This window comes from Sapajus apella, unplaced genomic scaffold, assembly GCF_009761245.1.
Source record: "Sapajus apella isolate SASKATOON/1434 unplaced genomic scaffold, GSC_monkey_1.0 scaffold23, whole genome shotgun sequence".
Lineage (NCBI taxonomy): Eukaryota > Metazoa > Chordata > Mammalia > Primates > Cebidae > Sapajus > Sapajus apella.
The window spans coordinates 8,854,648-8,879,901 of NW_022436963.1; the positions used below are offsets into that span (position 1 = coordinate 8,854,648).

Genomic DNA, 25,254 nt, shown 5'->3' on the forward strand with positions numbered 1-25,254 from the left:
GAGACCAGCCTGGGCAACATGGCCAAACCCCATCTCTCCAAAAAATTAGCCAGGCATGGTGGTATACACCTGTAGTACCAGCTACTCAGGAGGTTGAGGTGGGAGGATTGCTTGAGCCCAGGAGGTAGAGGTGGCAGTGAGTCACCACTACACTCCATCCTGGGAAACATACTAAGACCCTGTCTCAAAACTTAATAATAATGATCATAATTAATAAACATGTAAAACAAGAAGATAGGCTTTATAATTTATATATTATACAACAGAAAAGTTGAGAAGATAGCTACAATATTAAAATGTTATTATACATTTATACCTTAAAAGCTTTTATCTGTTCCATGACGGTACTGCACATAGTAATAGTAGGATTCTCTTTGGGTTCTTCTTCAATTTTCTCTTCTTCCAGAGACCGTTTTCTTGCTGCCTTTCTTTTTTCTTGTAATTCTTTCTTTAGCTTCATTTGGAAAAATTTTAGTGTCTTAAAAATTTCTCGGGAAAACTCTTCCACATCAGCCTCCATGCTTTCCCCATTGAGGTCCAAAAACCCTCCATCCATCCACCTGAATTGAAAGAAAAAAATTATTAAACTCAGACTTTTGGAGTTTGAAGGGGCCTTAGAGATCCTTTAGACTAGACCCCTTATTTTTTTTTAAGAGAGAAAAATAGGGACAAGAGCTGTTAACAGTTTTTCTCAAGTACACAGGTACAGCTGATGGTAGAAAGATAGAACTAAAATAATCATTTTGACTACGCTGCATGTGCTAAAATATGTATCAGATTATAAATGGATGACTTATAGTACCCAAATAAAATGCAGATTCACATCAGAGAAATGCAAATCAAACCATAATGAGAGACCATCTCCCATTGACCAGAATGGCTATTACTAAAAAGCTTAAAAAAACAAAAACAGATGCTGTGAAGAAAAGGGAATGCTTATTCACTGTTGCACTGTTGGTGGGACAGTAAATTAGCTCAGCCACTGTGGAGAGTAGTTTGGAGATTTCTCAGAGAACTTAAGACAGAACTACTATTTGACCCAGCAATTCCATTACTGGGTACATACCCAAAGGAAAATAATCATTCTACCAAAAAGACACATGTACTTGTCTGCTCATCACAGCACTATTTAGAGTAGCAAATACATGGAGTTAACCTAGGTGCCCATCAACAGTGGATTGAGCAAAGAAAATTTGGTAGAAAAGTAACATGATTGAAAGTGGGGGTACAAATAAGAAAAAAAAAGAAAATTTGGTACATATACACCATGGAATACAACACAACCCTAAAAAAGAATGAAATCATGCCCTTTGCAGCAACATGGATGCAGCCGAAGGCCATTATCCTAAGCAAATTAATGCAGAAACAGAAAAGCAAATACCTCATGGTCTCACTTTGAAGTGGGAGGTAAACCCTGGGTACACATGGACATAGAGATGGGAACAACAGACAGTGGGGACTACTAAAGGTGAGAGAGAGGGAGGGGAACAAGGGCTGAAAAGCTACCTAGTAGATGCTATGCTCACTACCTGGGTGATAGGATCATTTGTATCCCAAACCTCAGTGTCATGCAATGTACCCATGTAACAAATCTGCACATGTTTCTGAATCTAAAATAAAAGTTGAAATTATAAAACAAAAATAAAAATAAAATGCAGATTTGACTCCATACTTCTAATTTTGGGGGTAAACATTAGTGAAATTAATCTATTGTATTAAGAAGGAAATTGACTCTCAGAAACCGAAATGACAACTCATATATTTCATATATTATATATATTTTTTTCATGTCAGAAGGGTAATGTGCTGACATTGTAACAATGTTTGAGGGAGGCATACTTCTCACACACGAGCATGAAAATCCAATCATTATGCCCATAAGCCAGAAAAGGATCTCAGATATTATATTAGTAAGGTTAGTGGTACCTTAGCAGCACTGGATGCTTCTCCTATGTGGTACTTGGTTCTCTTCCAAATGGACAGATAACTCCTACTTTTAAACACTTAACCGAAAAAAAAGTCAATTTATATTTTGCAAGTTATTTTCTATCATTTGCTTGATTTTTATTACATTACCAGAAATTACCGTTTTTCTGATCGTTGCCACTTCAGAACAAAATTAAAAAACTTCTGATAGGGCTCAATGTTAACTTTTAATTTATCCAGTTCAGGATATTTTGTCAATTCCCACTTGAAAAGTTCCTCTTCTTTATTAATAAACTGTACTGCTTCTTCAGATTCCTGAATACGTTTTTGTAGTTGTCTTACATCTGTCACATACTAAAAACAAATAATTTTTTATCTTAAAAATATTCAAGTAATGTTATAAAATAGTATGGTACTGTGTAAGATATGTTCTTGCTTTTATGCAGCAACCTTATTTTGTTTTTAGGCTGGAGTGCAGTGGTGCTATCTGGGCTCACTGCAACCTCTGCCCCCTGGTTCAAGCGATCCTCCCGCCTCAGCCCACCAAATAGCTGGGACTACAGGTGCACACCACCACACCCGGATAATTTTTGTATTTTTAGTAGAGATGGGGTTTCACCATATTGACCAGGCTGATCTCAAACTCCTGACCTCAAGTGATCACCTGCCTCAGCCTCCCAAAGTGCTGGGATTATAGGCATAAGCCACTGCGCCCGGCCTATACAGTAACTTTAAATATTAGCTTCACAACATAATTATGATTGAGAGCAAAAGGTATAATTATGTCTATACTACAAATAGAGAACTAAGTCACAAAAAACATTACATAGCTCCAGTTCTGGGCCTAAAATTCAGGTCTTTGTTTGCCAGCCTGGGCAACATGGCAAAACCCCATCTCTAAAAAAAATATAAAAAATTAGCCATGCATGGTGGCACATGACTGTTAGTCTCAGCTACTCAGGAGGCTGGGACTACATATAAAATATTTATATAAATATTTATGTATTTTACTATATGCTATAGTATTAAATGTAATTATATTTTTCTATATATTATATGTATCTATATAATATAGTTAACATAAAAAATATAGTAAACATATATTTTTCTATATTTTTTTAATTTATATTAACATGTCCTGTATGACTCTATGGGCTGGCTGTAGCTTTGTCTTATATATTTATCAGACCTGTTGCATGCGTTCCAGCTCTGCAAATTCTGTAAACTCTTCCATGTGGCGTGATTCCTTTTCTATTTCCAAAATAAGTTTCTCTCTCTTGGCCATTAGTTCATTTTCTTTTTTGTGTTTAGCATTCTCAATTAGCTTTTTAAAAGACAATTTAATCATGTTAGTTAATCTGTAACAAAGAATTACCAAGTCAGAAATCTAAATACTGTGTATAATAATAAAAAAAATCAGAGGGCTGGGGGCAGTGGCTCATGTCTGTAATCCTAGCACTTCATGAGGCCGAGGCAGGTGGATCACAGTCAAGAGATCGTGACCAACCTGGCCTACATGGTGAAACCCCATCTCTACTAAAAATACAAAAATTAACTGGGCGTGGTGGTGCACGCCTGTAGTCCCAGCTACTCAGGAGGCTGAGGCAGGAGAATCACTGGAACCTGGGAGGCAGAGGTTGCAGTGAGTCGAGATTGCACCACTACACTCCAGCCTGGGTGATGACAGAGTAAGACTCTGTCTCAAAAAAAAAAAAACCAGAGAAGTAAAAATGAGTATAAAAATAAAACAATGTTTATAATAACTGATATAAAAATGCAAAGAATAATAAACGCACAGAAAAATGTTCCTAGATCTCCAAAGTGACTTTAACAACTGTATTCATTAAATATTTTAACAGATTCTGGGATAATAAAATTACCATTTAATTTTATTAAATTAAAATTAAATATGCTCAGTTCTTTGAGCATATGCCCAAGAACTATTAAATACCTTACCTATATTATTACTGGTTTTATTATTCTCATTTCAGAGAAAAGAAATGGAATCTTATGGAAGTTATGTTCAAGTTCACAAAAAAAAATCAAAATCTGGATGAAAATCTTGGTTTATCTGATTGAAGGCCACACTTTTTATTACAATACCATCTTACCTCCCAATTTAGGATAAACTGGTTTACATTAGGACTTTTTCAATATCTGAAATATATTCAGTCTGATATAAAATCATAAATCTTATCTGTGATACTGAGCTATTTAATTTCTCTGAGTCTCATATTTCTCATCTATAAAATGGAAGAAATGGGAGCACATGAGATTTTCATGAGAGTGAAATAAGTGAATAAATGGAAAGCACTTTCTCTGTTAAGTACTTCTATTATTAATTTATGTAATAGCTCTGACTTTTTAAATGTCAGCCCGCTACTTACCAGACCTTGTGAGTTAAGCCTAACAGCTTGCCTCCTTAAGGGTGGCCAGTCCCAAGCTCATATTGACACACAAAATTACTTTTAAAGCTAGATGGCAAGTAGATATGAAATTAAATGTGAATTCTGTGCTTGAAATGTCAGAATACAAAAATACATGCTGAAAAATATATTTACCTCATCATTTTCATCAAAAATGGGATTAATTTTCTTAGGCCACATGAGAACAGTTGCATTTAAAGCTAAGTCTTCTTGAGGAAATAGAAAAACATCTAAAAAGTAACTCATTTGGCGTTTAGATTCCTACAAAAGAAACTCCAGATATAATATGCCATATAGAAAATCTAAGTCATTATGAAAAAGAGATTAACAGCAACAATTTTTAATACCATTTCAGATTTCAACTAGGCTCAGATTATTAACCGATATTTCATATATCACCCAAACCAGATGGGTATTTCAATAGCTATAGTATTATTTATCTTGTTTCTTGTCACATAGTTGCTTACTTTCATGCTAGAAATAAGGATTTTAAGAAGTTTTCACAGGCCGGGCGCGGTGGCTCAAGCCTGTAATCCCAGCACTGTGGGAGGCTGAGGCGGGTGGATCACGAGGTCAAGAGATCGAGACCATCCTGGTCAACATGGTGAAACCCCGTCTCTACTAAAAATACAAAAAAAAATTAGCTGGGCATGGTGGCACGTGCCTGTAATCCCAGCTACTCAGGAGGCTGAGGCAGGAGAATTGCCTGAACCCAGGAGGCGGAGGTTGCTGTGAGCCGAGATCGCGCCATTGCACTCCAGCCTGGGTAACAAGAGCGAAACTCCGTCCCAAAAAAAAAAAAAAGTTTTCACTTGCAGCTGACTTAACATAAAGGAACTCTTGGTTCTCCCTTGTTTATGACTGAAAAACATAACTAAATGTTCAGCAGTTCTTTAACTTTGATTTTTTTTTTTGTCTTCTGTACTTTCTTTTATTAACATCATAGTCTTTGCATCAAGATACATAGCAATGATAGCAGGTTTCTTTTTAAAGCTTAGTATTAAATATTAAACATCTTTCCCCATTTACATTTTACATTACTCTGCCAAGAAAAAAAAAATTAACACTCAAGTTACTTGAAGCCTGGACACACTTCCATGATTAGCCGGGCTAGGTAAGAGTTGGTGGCTTTATTCTTCCTGCTCTGTAAGCAGATCCAGGCCCTACAAGGATGGGACCAGGGCATATAATTGTTTTTGAAAAGTGTGCTACAAAAATGGATGGCCTGTTATAAGCCAGGATACAAAGTAAAGGAGGGACATTTTCTTCCAGAAAAAAGACAGAATTTCTGAAGAGTCCCAGTCCATCATTTTCCCAAAATGGTTGGAGGAGAGGATAAAATCTCAACATGAGTTTCAAAGTACTGTCTCTGTGAGGAGCCGGTAGGTGCCTTGCTGAGGAGGGTGACTGCCGAGGAGGCGATGGCTAAGTTTGACCATGCCCCATCCCCAGCTGGGAGAATGGAAATGGAAAGTTTATTGCCCAGTGGGTGTGAAAGTGGGCTGAAGCTTGGTTGGTACTGAATTCTCTAAGAGATTTCTTCTGGAAACAGACAACTCAGACTCTTCCTCTCACTTCAGCAAAGAAGTTATTTTTAAAAGCACTTGGGAAGTTCCTCCTCCACCCCACAGGTGGGAAGGCTCAGAGAAGGGTGTCATCAGTACAGCCACCTTCTAGGCCATAACGGAATTCCTGAAGGTTGGAGACCCCATAGAAGTGGACAAAGGCTGCTGCCACCACCAGGACACGGGAAATCTGATGAGACTGAAACCATATGTCAAATTTTCCAGGAAAGAAGCGCTCAGGAATTCGAGCAGCATAAAGGCCAGCTCCGGTGATGTACATTACAGTCATGAGGAAGAACCAGCCCATATGGCCCACTGTGGTGGCCTTGACAAAGCCCTCAGCGATAGTAAAGTGCATGGTGGGCACGACACCACTCAAGCCAAGTCCCAGGAATACCCCTGCTGTTGTCTGCCGGTGCCTAGGAGTGCCAAACCGGTCCCACTGTGCCACAATGATGGCAGAAATGCCCAAGATGCAGACGATGGAGAGGTAGATGAGCCGTGGCTGTGGGGAGCAGTAGAAGGAATAATAGAGCCAGGGGACAAAGCTCCCCATAATAAGAAGAGCAATCCCCGAATAGTTGAGTTTGGAAAAAGTCCGAGAGACTTTCTCTGCATGACAATAAACAGTATGAAAGAGCCAGGAGAAGCTGAGGCAGAGCACTGCACCCAAGAAGAACATCCCAAAAACCACCTTCTCCTGTAGAGGGGCCATGAAGTATGTATTTGGTCTGAGCATGGTCAAGATTCCCAAAAAGAGAAACAGCACAAAACCAAGCAGATGGGTCCAGATGTTGCCAGTTTCTGTATGGATGCGGAAGATACTCTTGAAGCAAGCCCGAAAAGAGGGCATGGGTGGTCTATGGCCATGTAGCAGATAGTCATTGCCCTTTAGGCAGTCAGGGAGCACATCATATGGGATGACCCTCCAACGTCCCTCCCAGACCTTGTACACAAACTCCTCCATCTTCTCCATGGCGTGGTGGGCTTGCTGAGGAAGTGACAGTACTCGCGCACCTCCTCCTCTTCTTCCTGGGGCACTGGGCATGTTTGCTCTCCTTCAGCTTTGGTAGGGTTGGAGATTACCCGTTTGCCCTTCTCTGCTAGCAGGGGTCCCAGTTCAGCCAGTTCTACCGTGTCAGTTTCCCTGTTACTGGCAAGAGCCCCATTCCCCTGTGCCACCACAGATCCTTTGTGGGAAGACATCTGGCTGGTACCTCAATACCCTACAGCTTCAGCTTGGGGAAATGTTGGGGTCTTTCAGCCCCAGGGGGCAGAGATCTCCCTGTGATGGTTGACAAGCCAGGCAAGCGGGCTGTGCTGGCGGCCGCGGTCCCCCGCGCTACATCCCGCGGCGTTGGAGGCGGCCTGCAGCCAAGCGGCCCCGATCTTCAGCGCCCTCCCCGCTTAACTTTGATTTTAAAGGGTTTTAAATTATTTTATTCTTATGAATTTTTTAATTTTTGAATCTCTAATGACAAAGATACTAAAGTATCTTTTGTTTTGTATCTTCAGTGACATCACCACCTTTTTTGCCTACTTCATATATTGCTGTATGCAATAGTTTAGAATATTGCTGTATGTAATCATTCAGAAAGAGTTGTAGGTGAGTTGGCTGGGTGGGTGGCTCACACCTATAATCCCAGTACTTTGGGAGGCTGAGGCGGGTGGATCACCTGAGGTCAACAGTTCAAGACCAGCCCGCCCAACATGGCGAAACTCTGTAGCTACAAAAAATACAAAAATTAGCTAGGCATACTGATACATGCCTGTAGTCCCAGCTACTCAGGAGGCTGAGGCAGGAGAATTGCTTGAACCCTGGAGGCGGAGGGTGCAGTGAGTCGAGATCCGCCACTGCAGTCCACACTCCAGCCTGAGTGACAATTAGACTCTGTCTCAAACAAACAAACAAACAAACAAAGAGTTGGAGGTGAGTTGCAAATTAAAAAAGTCTTAAAACAATAGATTTATCTGAATAGAGAGGTTGAATAATTTTACCTTCTGTATCTTTCAATGCTCTATAAGCTGTACTGTAGTACTAATTTTTTTTTTAAAGGCAATTTTTTTAAGTTTATTTGATATATTTGACGATCAGCGATTAGTTCTCATCCACGTTGACTGTCTGTAGATTTTTGAAAGTGGTAACGGGCACATAGGTAACCAAAGTATAGAGCTTATTTGGTGAATCTTCATCCTCATTACGTTTTCTGGACAACCGCACACGGATTCGGTATGGCACATTCCTTATTCCTTTGGCCCAGACAGCTTTGTTGAGCCTGGTATCAATGCGCACATCTGGAGTTCCCATCTCCTTCATAGCAAATTTCCGAATCTCTTTGAGTGCCCGAGGGGCACGCTTCTTGAAGCCCACTCCATGGATGCGCTTGTGAATGTTGATGGTGTATTCTCGGGTCACCACCTCGTTGATGGCAGAACGGCCCTTTTTCTTCTCGCCACCCTTCTTTGCAGGAGCCATTTTGCCGGGTCCGAGGTGGAAAGGAAGAGCGCGAGGAATTGTGGGAGAAGGAAAGCCTTTTTTTTTTTTTTTTTTTTTAATTGAGACGGAGTTTCGCTCTTGTTACCCAGGCTGGAGTGCAATGGCGCGATCTCGGCTCACCGCAACCTCCGCCTCCTGGGTTCAGGCAATTCTCCTGCCTCAGCCTCCTGAGTAGCTGGGATTACAGGCACGTGCCACCATGCCCAGCTAATTTTTTGTGTTTTTAGTAGAGACGGGGTTTCACCATGTTGACCAGGATGGTCTCGATCTCTTGACCTCGTGATCCACCCGCCTCGGCCTCCCAAAGTGCTGGGATTACAGGCTTGAGCCACGGCGCCCAGCTGTAGTACTAATTTTTAAGAACTGAAATACAGATTCAAAGGCAAATTTAAGGTTTTTTACTTTATATTATATAGTTATACATAATTATATATTACAAATAACATTAAATATGTATTTTGTACATTACATATATTACATATATACAATGCATGTGGAAATAAAACTTTAAAATAAAAAATGATCCATGTAATCTATTTGTAGATTAAATTATAGATTTAATAAATTATAATTTTTATAATTATAGATTAATAGGTTAAATTAATAGATTAAAGAGAAAAAGCATACGATCACTAGAGTAGATGCAAAAAGAAAAAGCGTGTAGTGAAATTCAAAGTCCACTCATAATAATTTTTCTTTAAAAAAAACCTAGTAGCACATCAGCAATAGAAGGGAATTCATTAATCTGGCAAAAGTACCTATATAAAACCCACGACAAATGTCATACTTAATAGTGAAATCTTGAAAGCTTTCCCCTTAAGGTTGGGATAAAGATGGGAAACCTGCCATCCACTGCTACTCAACATTGTACTAGAGTCCACTGTGGCAAAGAAAAGAAAGTTTTGCAAGTGTGTAATATTTGATCAGGAAAAACAAAACTGTCATTATTTGCAAGTCATATAATGCAATATACAGACATTCCAAAATAATCTTCAGATAAACTATTAAAATTAAGAAGTGAAATTTAAAATATATGATAGTATTAAAGTTGAATTTTTTTTTTTGAGATGGAGTTTCACTGTAGTTGTGCAGGCTGGAGTGCAATGGCACAATCTCGGCTCACTGCAACCTTCGCCTCCCAGGTTCAAGTGATTCTCCTGCCTTAGCCTCCCAAGTAGCTGGATTTATAGGCACGCGCACCTAGCTAACTTTTTGTATTTAGTAGAGATGGAGTTTCACCATGTTGGTCAGGCTGACTCCTGACCTCAGGTGATCCATCCACCTTGGCCTCCCAAAGTGCTGGGATTATAGGCATGAGCCACTGTGCTTGGCCTAAAGTCAAAATTTTTAAATAGAAAATTTTAAAAGAAAAAGTGAGCAATGGGTATTAAACTACTATATAAAAATAAATTTTATATTATAGCCCAAAATACAAAATAAATATCCATAAATCCATATTAATATGAATAAATGATTGAATAAATTAAAAAGTGGGGGAAAAGAGACAAATCTCTGATGCATAAAAGTTCCAAATAAATTGTGTATATTCTGCATCCTAAAAGAAAGAGAACATAACTTCCCGATTCTTAAGTGTGACCTGCAAATAGCGACTTCCTTCTAGAGGGTACAAAATGGAAGGGGGAGGAAAAAGATGGAGAGACCTGACAAACACGACTTCAGCCAGGTGATCAAGGCCAACAACAGTGGTAAGTCATGATGATTGTATATACCCTTGATATGATGTCATAAAGCGGCACTTAACCTCTGTGATCCTCCTCCCAAAGAAACCATACCTGAGTCTAATCCTGAGAAGAAACGATAGACAATATCCATAGGAGGCCATCCTACGATATACCTGATCAATACTTTTCAAAACTGTCACGATCATCAAAAACAAGCAAAGCCTGAGAAACTGTTATAGCCAAGGGGAGCCCAAGGAAATATGACTAAACATAATGTGGTATTTTAGATGGGATCTTGAACAGAAAAAATGGCATTAAGTAAAAACTAAGGAAATCTGAATAAACTATGAGCTTTAACTAAAGATTTCCTTAGTTTTTACTTAATGCCATTTTTCTGTTCCAAGATTTGTGTGGTGGCTCACACCTGTAATCCCAGTACTTTGGGCGGCTGAGGTGGGGGGATCATTTGAGGTCAGGAGTTCGAGACCAGCCTAACCAGCATGGTGAAACCCCGTCTCTACTAAAAATACAAAAAAATTAGCTGAGCGTGGTGGCATGCACCTGTATTCCCAGCTACTCAGGAGGCTGAGGCAGAAGAATTGCTTGAACCCAGGAGGTGGAGGTTGCAGTGAGCCAAGATCATACCACTGCACTCCAGCCTGGGCGATAGAGTGAGACTTTGTCTCAAAGTAATAATAATAATAATAATGTATCAGTAATGGTTTATCAATTGCAACAAATATGCCATATGAATGTAAGACATTAATAATCAGGACACTTAAGTGTGGAGGGGAGCACCAGGGTGGGGTGGTAACATAAGAACTGAAGAACTGTCTTACTATCTGCCCAATTTCTCTGTATATCTAAAATTGTTCTAAAAAATAGTTATTATTTTATAAATTACATTTCTGTATTCAAGCAATAAACAGATTAAACCACTTAAAAATACTATATAATATAAAAAGATATTAAGTACCTAAAATTATACCTAAAATAGGTATGTACCACCTCTACAGAGAAAATTATAAAACAATGAGAGATGTTAAATAAGAGGTAAATAAATAAAAGATTCTATTATGAATTGGAAGACTCCATATTGTAAATTTACCAATTGTCTCCATTGTCTACTTAATACATTCCTAACCAAAATCCCAACAGATTTTTGTGGGATATGAAAAGTTGATTATGAACTTTATATGCAAATGTTAAGGGCTAAAAACAAGGAAGAAACATAATGAAGAACAAGGTGAAAGGACACATTCTACCAGGTATCAGGACTTATTGTTATTGTCATTAACCTGTTATAATTAAGTGAATGTGGTATCAAGACAAGGATAGACAAAAAGGCCAATGGAGGCTGGGCACAGTGGCTCACATCTGTAATCCCAGCACTTTGGGAGGCTGGCACGTGTGGATCACTTGAGGCCAAAAATTCGAGACCAGCTTGGCCAACATGGAGAAACCCCGTATCTACAAAAGCTACAAAAATTAGATGGCCGTGTTTGGTGCACACCAGTAATCTCAGCTACTCGAGAGCCTGAGGCACAAGAATCGCTTGAACCAGAGAGGAGGAGGTTGCAGTGAGCCGAGATTGTGCCACTGCACTCCAGCCTGAGCGACTAAGTAAGACTCATCTCAAAAAAAAAAAAAAAAAACCAAGAAAAAAGAAAGAAAAGAAAAAAAGAAAAAGGCTAACGGAACAGAACAAGCTGCCTCAAAACATATCTACACATATATGGACACAGTGGGGATGGTCTCTTCAATAAATATGTAATTGCTCATCTACATGGGAAAATATTTAAATTGGACCTCACATTATTCACAGAAATAAAATTTCAGGATTGAAACATAAATCTGAAAAGCAAAACTAAACAGCTTCTAGAAAAGGGTGGAATAAAAATATCTTTGAACCAAGGTAGGAGAGGATTTCTTAAACAAAACACAGAAAGCACTAGCTATAAAATTAAAGATTGTTCCATTTAACTGCATTAAAATTAAGGACTCCTGTCCATCAAAAACACCATTAAAAAGTTAAATTACACAGTGAATAAAAAGATACCCAATAACATATTAAAAATTACTACACTGAACTGTAAACTTAAAAATGTGAATTTTGTGTTATTTTATTTTACCTCCTTTTTAACTGCTACAAATCAATAAGGAAATGGTACATAAAATCCAAAAAATAAATGAGCAAAATATATATACTATCACTTCACAAAAGAGGTACTCCAAATGGCCAATAAGTATATGAAAAGTGTTCAAATTCATTTTTTTCAGGAAAATGCACATTGAAAATACCGAACTTTCGCCCAATAGAGTGGCAAAATTGAAACCATCTCACAATTGCAAGTAAGGATGTAAAATAATAGAAACTTTGTGCACTGCTAATAGGAGTCTAAAACTGGAACTACTTGGGAAATAATTTTGCCTTAATTAGTAAAGTGAAGAAAAGCATATCCTATAGCACCTGGAAGAAATGAACATATGCACCAGTATATATGTATAAAAATGTTCCCAGAAGCATTGCCAGTAACTGCAAAAGCAGAAACAACCAAATATCGAGAATAGTAAAATTTTTAAAATAAATTATTGTATACAATGTGGAATGGATGCAATATGGAATGGAATACTAGACAGCAATGAAAATCAACTAAAGTTACGGAACAATGACATTACTATACTAACATATCATTGCCAAGAAGCAAAAGAATATCAACAATATGACTCCCTTTATATAAAGACCAAAATCAGAAATTACAGTGATTAGAAATGCATGTCTAAATTGTACAACTATAAAAAAGAACAAGGAAGTAATTACTATAAAAATCAGAATAGGCTGGGCACAGTGGCTGACACCTGTAATCCGAGCACTTTGGGAGGCCGAGGCAGGTGGATCATAAGGTCAGGAATTCAAGACCAGCCTGGTCAATATGGTGAAACCCCATCTCTACTAAAAATACAAAAATTAGCTGGGCGTGGTGATGGACACCTGTAGTGCCAGCTACTCAGAGGGCTGAGGCAGGAGAATCACTTGAACCCAGGAGGCGGAGGTTGCAGTGAGCTGAAATTATGCCACTGCACTCCAGCCTGGGTGACAGAGCGAGACTACACCTCCAAAAAAAAAAAAACAAAAAAAGAAAATCAGAATAGTGCTAACATCCAGAAGACAAGAGATGATGATGGGCTTCAAGGGTGTCAGCAAGGTTATATTTATTTCCCTAGGTGGAAATTACCGGCTGTTTACTTTAGAACATTCCAAATTGTACAATTTGTGTTTTATGTAATTGGGTATATGTATTGTTTAACATTTTTAAAAGTTTTTTTAAACAAAAAATAAGAGTAAAATATAGGTAAATAGGTATATAATCTTGTGCTGTAAAAGGTATAAATTCAGAAACTATAAAAGAAAAAATATTTCTAAAAATCTATATTGTTTAAGGACATACACACAATTGGTGAAACTAAAGAAATTCAAAGCTATGATTACTGTACAAATCAACTGGAAACCTCTAGAGGAGGACAGGGAAGAAGGAGAGGCATTGTGATCAGGAAGTCATATGCAGAATCCTGGGGTGCTAACAGTACCCTATTTCTTGACCTAGGTGGTGGCAATATAACTGCTCAATTTACAATTATTTGTGTAACTATCTGTTTTACACATCTTCACTATGAATATCGTATTTCACAATGAGAAAAACACAAAATGTGTAAATTAAAAGTTTCTTACCTGGATCCTTGAAATCAACTCTTCAATTCCTGCAGTCCGGGCTTTTTCTACATAAGTTATCAGATCCATCATCTCTTCTGTTGTTTCAGGGACTTTTAATGCATGTTCTTTAATTGCTTCAAATTCACTGCAAATACTGACATAATACTTCTCTTTAATAGACTTATGTTAATTAATATTACATCATATTCAATAAATGTGTGTTATGACAATTATTATAAAATAAGAACTCTGCTAACCTAAAAATAATTGGTTGATTCACTAAGGTATCTTAAAATATTAAGCTTGGCCAGACACAGTGGCTCACACCTGTAATCCCAGCATACAAAGACAAATTGGAGAAGGACACCCTATTCAATAAACAGTGCTGGGAAACCTGAATAGCCACAGGATCCCCATCTCTCACCTTATACAAAAATCACCTCAAGACGGATCAAAGACTTAAATCCAAGACCTGAAACCATAAAAATTCCAGAAAAAAACATCGGAAAAAAAGCTTCTGGACATTGACCTAGGCAAAGAATTCATGACTAAGGCCTCAAAAGCAAACACAACAAAAACAAAAATAAAAAAATGGGACCTAATTAAACCAAAAAGCTTCTACACAGCAAAAGAAATAATCAGCAGGGTAAACAGACAACCCACAGAGTAAGAGAAAATATTTATAAACTATGCCTCTGACAAAAGACTAGTATCCAGAATCCACAATGAACTCAAACAAATCAGCAAGGAAAAAACAAATAATCTCATCAAAAAGTGGAAAAAGGGCATGAATAGGCATTTCTCAAAAGAAGATAGACAAGGCTGGGCTTAGTGGCTCATGCCTGTAATTCCAGAATCATGGGAGGCTGAGGTGGGCAGATCACGAGAGATCAGGAGTCTAAGACCAGGCTAGCCAATATAGTAAAACCTCATCTCTAATAAAGATACAAAACTTAGCCAGCCACAGTGGTACACACTTGTATTCCCAGCTACTCGGGAGGCTGAGGCAGGAGAATTGCTTGAACCCAGGAGGCGGAGGTTGCATGAGCTGAGATTGTGCCACTGACTCCAGCCTGGGCAACAAGACTTCATCTCAAAAAAAAAAAAAGAAGATAGACAAACAGCCAACAAACCTATGAAAAAATGCTCAACATAACTAATCATGAGAGAAATGCAAATTAAAACCACAATGAGATATCACCTCATTCCTACAAGAATGGTCATAATTTAAGAGTCAAAAAATAATAGATGTTGGTGTGGATGTAGTGAAAAGTGAACAATTTAAGCTGCTTGTAAGAATGCAAATTAGTACAAGCACTATGGAAAACAGTATTGAGATTCCTTAAGAACTGAAAATAGAACTATCATTCAAGCAATCCCACTACTAGATATCTATCCAAAGGAAAATAAGTCATATGAAAAAGATATCTACACAAGCATGTTTGTAGCAGCACAGTTCTCAAAAAAAAAAAAAAAAGAACTTGCATGTAACTAAACCATTTGTAACCCCCAAAACTATTGAAATTTTAAAAATTAAAAAAAAATTTTTTTTTTTTAAAGACAGGGTTTCACCATGTTGGCCAGGCTGGTCTTGAACCCCCGACCTCAGGTGATCCGCCCGCCTTGGCCTCCCAAACTGCTGAGATTACAGGCATGAGCCACCACACCAGGCCAATAATTTTTTCTTTAAGAAAAAAGATATCTAGCCCAGGCCGGGCATGATAAAATAAATTTTTAAAAATATATATATATATATATCTAGCCTAGGCACAGTGGCTCACACTTGTAACCCCAGTGCTTTGGGAGGCAGAGGTAGGAGGATCTCTTGAGCACAGGAGTTGGAAATCAGCCTGGGCAACATGGCAAAACCATGTCTCTAGTAAATTTTTTTTTTATTTTAAGTATTGTCATGCTATTACCAGAAATATAAGGAAAAAACATGTAAAAACAAAGTATAAAAGAGGTAAGTGACCTCTTAGTTCATGCAGGAATTTAAGAAATATGTGGGAAATTATACTTGCTCATTCACTCATTTAATAAATAGCTGAGTACCTACAATATGCTAAGAAAAAGTCTAAACATTGTAAATATAGCAGCAAATGAGACCCTGTCCTCATAAAGCTCATATTCAAGCTGAGGAGAGAGACAAAGCACACAAATATGTACTATGTTCGGTAGTAAAAAAATGATGAGGATCCCTAAGCCCAGGAGTTCAAGGCTGCAGTGAGCTATGATTGTGCTACTGCACTTTAGTCTGGGCAACATAATGAGACACTGTATCAAAAGAAAAAAAAAAAAAAAAAAAAAAAAGCTATGAAGAAAAATAAAGCAAGGTAAAAGGAAAAAGAACGATGAAGTGTCAGGAAGAAGCCACTATTTTATAAAGAGTGGCCAGAGAAGGCCTTTCTAGGAAGATGATATTCAAGGTAGCGGGGAAAAAAAAAAAATGAGTTGTTCAAATAAGAGGAAAAGAGATTCCAGGAAGAAAAAACAGCAAAGACAAAGGCCATACCGTGGTAATAAGCTTGGCATACTTTACGAATGGCAAACAGGCCAGTAGGAATGAATACCAGGAAGAGGACCTAGCACGAAGTTGGAGTGGTAAGCAGGAGTCAGATCAAGTAGGACATTATAGTTAATTCTTGATTATCAGAAATACAAGAAGAATGTGGCCAGGCATGGTGTCTCACACCTGTAATGCCAGCACTTTGGGAGGGCAAGAAGGGAGGATCACTTGAGTCCAGGAGTTTGAGACCAGCCTAGGCAACATGGCAAGACCTCATCTCTATTTTAAAAAAAAAAAAAGAAAGAAGGAAGGAAGAAAGGGAGGAAGGGAGGGAGGGAGGCAGGAAGGGAGAAAAAAATATAGGAGGAATGCATTAATGTAGATAATGCAAAAAGACAGATAATCCTCCTGGGAATCATCTTGCTAGAGCAGAATCGGAGTCCTCTGGGGAGAGATATTTCAGCAAAAGAAAAGGAGGCAGCCGGGCGCGGTGGCTCACGCCTGTAATCCCAGCACTTTGGGAGGCCGAGGCGGGTGGATCACGAGGTCAAGAGATCGAGACCATCCTGGTCAACATGGTGAAACCCCGTCTCTACTAAAAATACAAAAATCAGCTGGGCATGGTGGCACGTGCCTGTAATCCCAGCTACTCAGGAGGCTGAGGTAGGAGAATTGCCTGAACCCAGGAGGCGGAGGTTGCGGTGAGCCGAGATCGCGCCATTGCACTCCAGCCTGGGTAACAAGAGCGAAACTCCGTCTCAAAAAAAAAAAAAAAAGAAAAAGAAAAGGAGGCAAACAAAATTATGAAATTAAGACAGCCCAAGCAATGCTAAACCAAACTGTGAAGTAAGCAAATTGCTCTTCAGTGACCTGTACTTAATCTGTGGCACACATTTCCTCCTTTTGATGTTATCTAAAGTGTAGAATTTAAACAGGATGGAATCAAAGAATAAACTAGGTGAAGGAAACTGGACAAATTTTCAGTTGCTTTTATATCATAGGTTTATAATAAGATAGTTATTTTGTGAGAAGTATGGAATTTTCCAGAAAAATCACAGATACTATGAAAATAAATACAAAAAAACTTCTGTTAAACATATTTTTTTTTTTTAACTAACTGTGGCATTGCCATTGTTCTTACTCATCAGAATGGTTACAACTCTCGAGAAAGGGAAAGGTTCTAATACTTAACCCTCTTTGATATCTTCTTGTGTAGTCTACTTTTATATAGAGAGTATGCCTGATAAACTTGACTTCTGACTGTAATATATTTGCTTATTCGATTTAAGATATTTATTGGGCTCCTATTCTATGCCAAGCAAAGTGCTAGATATTTTACAAATGTTATCTGTGACCCTAACATTAGTCCTGCAAGGAAAGTACTATTTCTCATAGTTGGCACAGTAGGAAACTGAAGCTCAAGAAAATTAAGTAGCTTGCCCGGATTTATGGAACTAGTAATGGCAGTCAGGATTCAAATTCAGGTCTTTCTGATTCCAAAGCATACGATTTTTTCACTTTGCTTCCAGGAAAATAAACATAATAGCTAACATTTATGGAGTACCCAAGTGCCAGGCAGTGTGCTAGGTGCTATACATACATTAGTTTTAATCTTTACAAAAGTTACAAGCTTTTGGGGGGAACTGCAGATAACAAATGAGTTCAGTAAATTGGATGATGGATTGGTTGAGCACTGGGTGAACAAACCACAGGACATATTCCCTGTCTAACAAGGAAAGTTGCTTCTTAGCTCCATTTATCACAGCGGGCCTAATGTGGCATGGTCTTCCCACTTTTTCAAGAAAAGTAAGAAATCCAAAGTGTGTGTGTGTGCACATGCATGTATGTGTGTACTCCTAATTTTAAAATAATAGCAAGTCCAAAATGTGTTTAAACAAAATAAAACACAGTGTGAAACAGGCAAAACACATCTACATGACACACTCAGGTAGCAGCCCACTAATTTATGAATCCCGTTTTATAGTCACCTGCAAAGTAGGTATTAGTGTCCCCATTTTACAGATGAGAAAAATAAGCTAGGTGATACAGTAAGTAAATATCGGGGTCAGGGATGATCATAGTTCTGCCCAGTATCACCAAAAGTCTATAATCTTATCATTATCATGTAATCTGTACCTGAATCTGGTTTATTTCCACTTCTTTTCTTTAAAATCCTCGGTTGCATTAAAAATAGTATCAAACAAAAAGAACCCAGCCCAATGGGACTACAAAGGCACCTCTATAGAAGGCAGCTATGGTGAAAAAGTTGTAAGTGCTTACGTATTTTAAGCTTTTGTTTTTAAACAAGAATTACTTTAGCAAAGTATTTCTTTTAGCCATATAATTCGGAGCTTGGGAATTAATTCTACTTACCATTCATTTTCTTTTCTATATTTTGAAGCTATATCATTTAATAATATGTTTGCAAAGGCTTTTGCTTTATTTGTCAGGCCTGTCTTCAAATCTTCACAATCCAAACGCACCATAGGGTAATGAATCCACTGAGGCAGAAGCATTATTTCTGAGGCAAGACTGAAAAATTTTTCTATAAACTTGAAAAACAGTGTTCAAATTAAAAAAACATGCTTAGAACGTTCACTGATTTAATAATATTGTATCGTTATGAAATTCTTATTTATATAATATAAATACACTTTATCCTTTTCTGCTAAGTGACTAAATTTTTTTTCCTTGTTGCATACATATTTTTTTCACCTGTTCTTTCCTTAAGACGTTTGTCAATTTACCAGTAAATATATAATACGATGCCATTCACAGTATCAAAATCTGAACATATCACAAGGTAAAATTTCCCTCAATAATTATTTTTTAAAACTATTCCTGGAGTCAACTTGCATAGCGGATAAATATTTGCTTTTGCCATTACTGATAACTCATTAAATTTCTAGTTTTTTTCACACTTTATGTCCACATGGTCAAGGATTCTAATTCAATCTTCAGGGAAAAAAAAATGTATGTAAGGAACCTATTGGTTTTTGTCAAAATACTCCAAGCCAGGAATGATGGTTTGAGCCTATAATCCCAGCTGCTCAAAGGAAGCTGAGGTAGGAGGATCACTTGAGCCCAGGAGCTTGAGGCTGCAGTAAGCTATGACTTAACCCTGCATTCCAGGATTGGTGACAAGGTGAGACCCTGCCTGTTAAAAATAATGATTAAAAAAAAAAAAAAAAAAGATAAAATAAATAAATAAAAAATAAGGATAATAATCCAAGAAGAGAGAAATATTATGCTCTGCAATCACCAAGATCGAAGATTTTGGAATGCATGTCAACTTCTTAGCACCCAAACACTGCGATAATTTTTTTTTTTTTTTTTTTTGAGACAGAGTTTCGCTCTTGTTACCCAGGCTGGAGTGCAATGGCACGATCTCGGCTCACCACGACCTCCGTCTCCTGGGTTCAGGCAATTCTCCTGCCTCAGCCTCCTGAGTAGCTGGGATTACAGGCACGCGCCACCATGCCCAGCTAATTTTTTTGTATTTTTAGTAGAGACAGGGTTTCACCATGTTGACCAGGATGGTCTCGATCTCTTGACCTCGTGATCCACCCCCTTCGGCCTCCCAAAGTGCTGGGATTATAGGCTTGAGCCACCGCACCCGGCCTGCGATAATTTTTTTAAATTAAACAAAGTAGTATCAAGAAAATCTGACAAGCTATGTTGTACTTGGTAAAAGTGAAACATACTTACCAACCTTGGACAAACTTTGACTTAATTTCACAATCCACCTTCAATGTTTGTATCTGCCTTCCTTCTCACTCAATCTCCACTCTCTACCAAAATGTCCTATTCCTTTTATTCTTCCTTCAGGAGAACTTTCCTTCATGTTACACTCTCTCAATGCTATCCCTTTTTTCTAGAGTATCTAGGATGTGGTGAATTGGGTTTAAATTTTTTAATGTTCAAGGGGAAAGATAACAATTAATTCAAAGACTATCTTAAGCACCTGCCTTGTTCTTGGTTGGACATACACCAAATAGGCTGGGCATAGTGGCTCACACCTGCAATCCTAGCACTTTGGGAGGCTGAGGAGGGTAGATTACCTGAGGTCAGGAGTTCAAGAGCAGCCTGGCCAACATCGTGAAACCCCGTCTCTACTAAAAATATAAAAATTAACTAAGTGTGGTGGCACTCCACCCCCCAGGTTCAAGCGAGTCTCAGCCTCTTGGGTAGCTGGGATTATAGGCACCCGCTATCACGCCTATAAATCCAGCTACTCGAGAGGCTGAGACTCGCTTGAACCTGAGGGGCGGAGGTTGCATTGAGCAGAGATTGTGCCACTGCACTCCAGCCTGGGAGACACAGTGAGACTCTACCTCAAAAAAAAAAAAAAAAAAAGAAAAGAAATACACCAAATAAACAAATAAAGGCTACAAAGAACTTATGGCACTGAAAAAAGATGAATATGGATAAATTTTACCATGACAAAAGAAGAAAAACACAAAAGAACATATACAGTATGATATCTTTTATATACCATGGACAAAACTGAACTATATCATTTAAGTATACATACATAGGTGGTAAAACCATAAAGGAAAGCAGGGAATGTCAGGATAATAGTTACCACTAAAGACAGGAAAGTTGTAATTGGGGAGAGGCACACGGTGGCTTCTGGGTATTGGAAAGTTCTCATTCTTTTTTCTTTTGCTTTTTTTTTTTTAGCTCCCTATGATTTCAGAAAGTTCTCACTCTTAAGCTGCATGGTTATTACCACCTGGGTTATAATTACCTATCAATCTATACATATGTACTTTACATAGTTTTCTGTATGTTATATTTCACAATTATATTAAACTTTCTCATGGAACATTTTAAACATACAAAAATAGGCAAAACGTACCCATGATCCAGTTTCAACAATTAGCAAATCATGACCAACATTTTTTTTTAATCATTCCCCTGTCCTGTTTTATTTTTACAGAAATCACAAGTATCCTATAAATTCATCTGTATAAGCCAGGCATGGTGGCTCATGCCTGTAAACCCTCAGCACTTTGGGAGACTGAGACAGAAGAATTGCTTGAAGCCAGGAGTTTGAGATCAGCCTGAGCAACATAGTGAAACCCCCATTGCTACAAAAAAAATTACAAGAATTAGCTGAGTGTTATGGCATGTGCCTGTAGTCCCAGCTTCTCAGGAGGCTGAAATGGGAGGATCACCCAACACTTTGAGAAGCCAAGGCGGGTGGATTACTGGAAGTCAGGAGTTTGAGACAAGCCTGGCCAACATGGTGAAACCCCATCTCTAGTGAAAATACAAAAAATTAGCTGTGCCTGGTAGCAGGTGCCTATAATCCCAGCTACTCAGGAGGCTGAGGCAGGAAAATCGCTTGACCCTGGGAGGCAGGGGTTACAGTGAGCTGAGATAGTCCCAGCTACTCAAGAGGCTGAAGTGAAGGACCCGGGAGGTTAAGGCTATAGTGAGCCATGATCATGCCACTGCACTCCAGCCTGGGCAATAAAGTGAGACCCTGTCTCAAAAAACAAACAAACAAAAAACTCTGTATGTTTAAAATTTAATATGTTAGAAAAATTAAAATGCAAAAAGTACACATTAAAAAACCTAAACAGTCAATAGAAGGAAAATGAAGAAATATAAGGCTAGTTTTAACCAATAGAACAAGGTCCCTTGAGGAGGTAGGAATCTTTTCTCTTTCAATTGCCTTTTTCCCCATCGCTACCAGAATTATCTTTTTTTTTTTTTTTTTTTTAGACAGAGTCTCACTCTGTTGCCTAGACTGGAGTGCAGTGACACAATCTCTGCTGGCTGCAACCTCCACCTCCCAGGTTCAAGTGATCCTCCTGCCTCAGCCCCTGAGGAACTGGGATTACAGGCATGTGCCACCATGCCCAGCTAGTTTGTATCTTTAGTAGAGATGGGGCTTCACCGTGTTGGCCAGGCTGGTCTCAAACTCCTGACCTCAAGTGATCCACCCAGTTCGGTCTCCCAAAGTGATGCGATTACAGGTGTGAGCCACCACACCCGGCCCAGAATTATCTAAAACTCAGATCCGAATAGATTACTTCCATGGTTAAAAATCTTTAGAACAAAGCACAAACTCTTAAGCAAAGGTACCCCAGGATTTTCCCATGTGGCTCCAACTTGCATTTCCAATTTCATCATGTTCTAAATCTTTCATGTTCTGTGTCCCTGATACCTGTTCTTTAACTATTTCCATTCATGTATGTTCTCTGAACACTTTGGTTCATGCTACATCCCCTCCCTTCTCCGCCTATAAAATCTACTTCAAAGCCTAACTCACATTTTACTTTTGCATAATACCTTCGCCAATTTTCCAAAGCAAACAAACAACACTTTGTCCATATCTCTATTCCAGTACTTATATCAATACATTATAGTTGTTATTTCTGTGTCAGACTTCCAGACCAAATATAAGCTCCTGAAGACAGTGTTTATGTATATATGTATATATGTGTGTGTGTGTATGTATGTGTATATATATATATATATATGTGTATGTGTGTGTGTGTGTGTGTATATATATATATATATATATATATATATTTTTTTTTTTTTTTTTAGAGACAAGGTCTCGCTTTGCTGCCCAGCTGCAGTGCAATGGTGCAATGATAGCTCACTGCAGCCTAAACCTCCTGGGCTCCAGTGATCTTCTTGCCTCAGCCTCCTGAGTAAGAAGAGACCACAATACCTGGCTAATTTAAAAAAAAAAAATGTTGTCCAGGCTGAGCCCAAACTCCTGGGCTCAAGCAATCCTTCCGCCTCGTTCTCTCAAAATGCTGGGATTACAGGCATTAGCCACCACACCCACCCTATCATTTATTTTTGCACCACCAAACCTTCCTAGGTGTCTGAATGGGATAAGGAAATTTTTGCTGAATTAACAAAAGAGTAAATGAATGACTAAAGAAATTACAAGGTAAGCCAATGAGTTTTACTGAAATATTTTAAATGAGAAATTCTATTTAAGCATTTACTTTTTAGAATGAAAAGATCCCACTATTACAAAAAAATTCAAAACACATTCATAAAAACAGAATTACCACTTACCTCTGTATATTCATCAAAAGTATGATCTTCTGTCTGAAAAGTCTCTATATTCTCAACTGCCGTCCCATCAAGGAGCCAATTATATTTTTCAACTGAAAATTAATAATCTAATTAAAATATCAACAATACCCTTTTTAAAGGGTAAAACACTTTTTTATATGATCATGGAATGGGGAACCTACTCAATTAACTGTCATTATTATTATTATTATTTTGAGATGGAGTTTCACTCTTGTCACCCAGGCTGGAGTGCAGTGGTTTGATCTCTGCTCACTGCAACCTCCACCTCCTGGGTTCAAGTGATTCTCCTGCCTCAGCCTCCCAAGTAGCTGGAATTACAGGCATGTGCCACCATGCCTGGCCAATTTTTATATTTTTAGTAGAGACAGGGTTTCACCATGTTGGCCAGACTGGTCACAAATTCCTGACCTCAGGTGATCCACCTGCATCGGCCTCCCAAAGTGTTGGGATTACAGGTGTGAGCCATCACATCCAGCCTAAATATTATTATTAATAGAGTATTAACATGCATGGTTTACTATATTTTAAGAAAATGGGTAGAATGAAAGCAAACCAAGTTAAACACAGACATTTTAAAACAAAGGTAATAGAGTATTTGAGGCTCTTAAAAATAACTTAGGGGTACAGATACACCAATTAATAGAAAATGCTAGTTAACAGAAATGTCAAAGAACAACTACACATCCTGACCTGACACACAGTTGAGAAGACTACAGACCGATAAAATTGAGCTACAGGCTCTTCAAAACTACTCTCAGAAATGTCCTTGCCTTTACCCTTGAATTATTCCAACATTTCTTCTTTCTGCCTTTGACTTTGTCACCCTGCTCCAGTTAACATGCACCCTTTGGACTGGACAACAAAATACATAGGGTTTGATCCTTGACTCTGCCGAAAGCCACGCCTCTGCTCACTTCTAGCTCTCCCTGTTCTTTCATGGCAGCCCCAGACAAACAAATACCTGACTAAACACCAGCACAAAAAAATGATGAAAAATATTATAATATTATATATGTCATATATACCGTATGTCTCATAATGTTTTCTTGCACCTTCTAAGTTCCGATGCACTGCTGCCTTCAGTGTATTAACAGCCCAGTGTAACACGTGTTCAGGAAGTGCTGTGTCAAGATTTACTGGTGTTGAAGTTCCTGATAGCCAAGAGGGGATTGTTTGGACATTCTAACACAAATAAAAGTAACAATTTAATAAATATCTAACTGTATAATTAAGCTATATATACTGGGGTTTTTTGTTTGTTTGTTTTTGAGTCTTGCTCTGTCACCCAGGCTGGAGTGCAGTGGTGCAACCTCAGCTCACTGCAACCTCCACCTCCCAGATTCATGCAATTCTCCTGCTTCAGCCTCCTAAGTAGCTGGGACTACAGGCGCACGCCAACACGCTCAGCCCATTTTTTGTATTTTCGTGGCGACAGGGTTTCACCATTTTGCCCAGGCTGGTCTCGAACTCCTGAGCTCAGGGAATCCACCTGCCTCTGTCTCCCAAAGTGCTAGGATTACAGGTGTGAGCCACTGCGCCTGGCCTATATGTAGATCTTATACAATATTTTAAAACATTCTTTTCAGATTTCAATGGCCCAAGAAAAAATAATTGATACAAAACAATGATTTAAAATTGTATAGTTTGTAGTCTAACAAAATAAGTTGGGCCACGTGCAGCAGCACGTGCCTATTGTCCCAGCTACTTGGCAGGCTGAGGCAAGAGGATCACTTGAGCCCAGGAGTTTGAGGCAGCAGTGTGCTATGATCATGTCTGTGAATAGCCACTGCATGTCAGCCTAGGTAACATTGTGAGACCCTGTCTCAAACAAAACAAAGAAAACCTCAAGTTGCATTAGTTTTCTATCAT

General features: G+C 38.5%; 2 protein-coding genes, 1 non-coding gene and 1 pseudogene across 15 annotated transcripts in view; all 4 read right to left on the minus strand.

Moving 5' to 3' along the window:
- Positions 1-25,254, minus strand: part of DNAH12 (dynein axonemal heavy chain 12) — a 245,766-nt gene that overhangs the window by 178,702 nt on the left and 41,810 nt on the right. For 8 of the 12 annotated variants that reach the window (XR_004272357.1, XR_004272358.1, XM_032289541.1 and 5 more), the window contains 8 exons: positions 24,411-24,567; positions 23,365-23,456; positions 18,688-18,866; positions 13,827-13,962; positions 4,488-4,613; positions 3,116-3,250; positions 2,087-2,280; positions 317-560 (listed from right to left, as the gene is read on the minus strand). Coding sequence is in view for 10 of the 12 variants with exons in the window: in XM_032289541.1 (XP_032145432.1) it covers positions 317-560; positions 2,087-2,280; positions 3,116-3,250; positions 4,488-4,613; positions 13,827-13,962; positions 18,688-18,866; positions 23,365-23,456; positions 24,411-24,567 (1,263 nt within the window). In the remaining 2 variants the exon portion in view is untranslated. Of the gene's footprint in view, positions 1-316; positions 561-2,086; positions 2,281-3,115; positions 3,251-4,487; positions 4,614-13,826; positions 13,963-18,687; positions 18,867-23,364; positions 23,457-24,410; positions 24,568-25,254 lie in introns of those variants that run through there. The other 4 variants (XM_032289540.1, XM_032289544.1, XM_032289546.1 and 1 more) reach the window with 4 other exon arrangements.
- On the minus strand, positions 1,789-1,894 carry LOC116559610. Its single transcript, XR_004272525.1, has one exon. It is a non-coding gene; the product is annotated as a small nucleolar RNA U13 (small nucleolar RNA).
- Positions 5,256-7,293, minus strand: LOC116559164 (annotated as a pseudogene). Its single transcript, XR_004272359.1, has one exon. The product of XR_004272359.1 is annotated as an adiponectin receptor protein 1 pseudogene (transcript).
- LOC116559166 (60S ribosomal protein L31) lies at positions 7,971-8,444 on the minus strand. The gene has a single exon (XM_032289552.1). The coding sequence runs from the start codon at positions 8,391-8,393 to the stop codon at positions 8,016-8,018; it is 378 nt and encodes a 125-aa protein (XP_032145443.1). The 5' UTR covers positions 8,394-8,444; the 3' UTR covers positions 7,971-8,015.

Bases quoted from the DNA above. Each gene is read 5' to 3' on its own strand.
- LOC116559166 (XM_032289552.1), bottom strand. From the start codon at position 8,393: ATGGCTCCTGCAAAGAAGGGTGGCGAGAAGAAAAAGGGCCGTTCTGCC.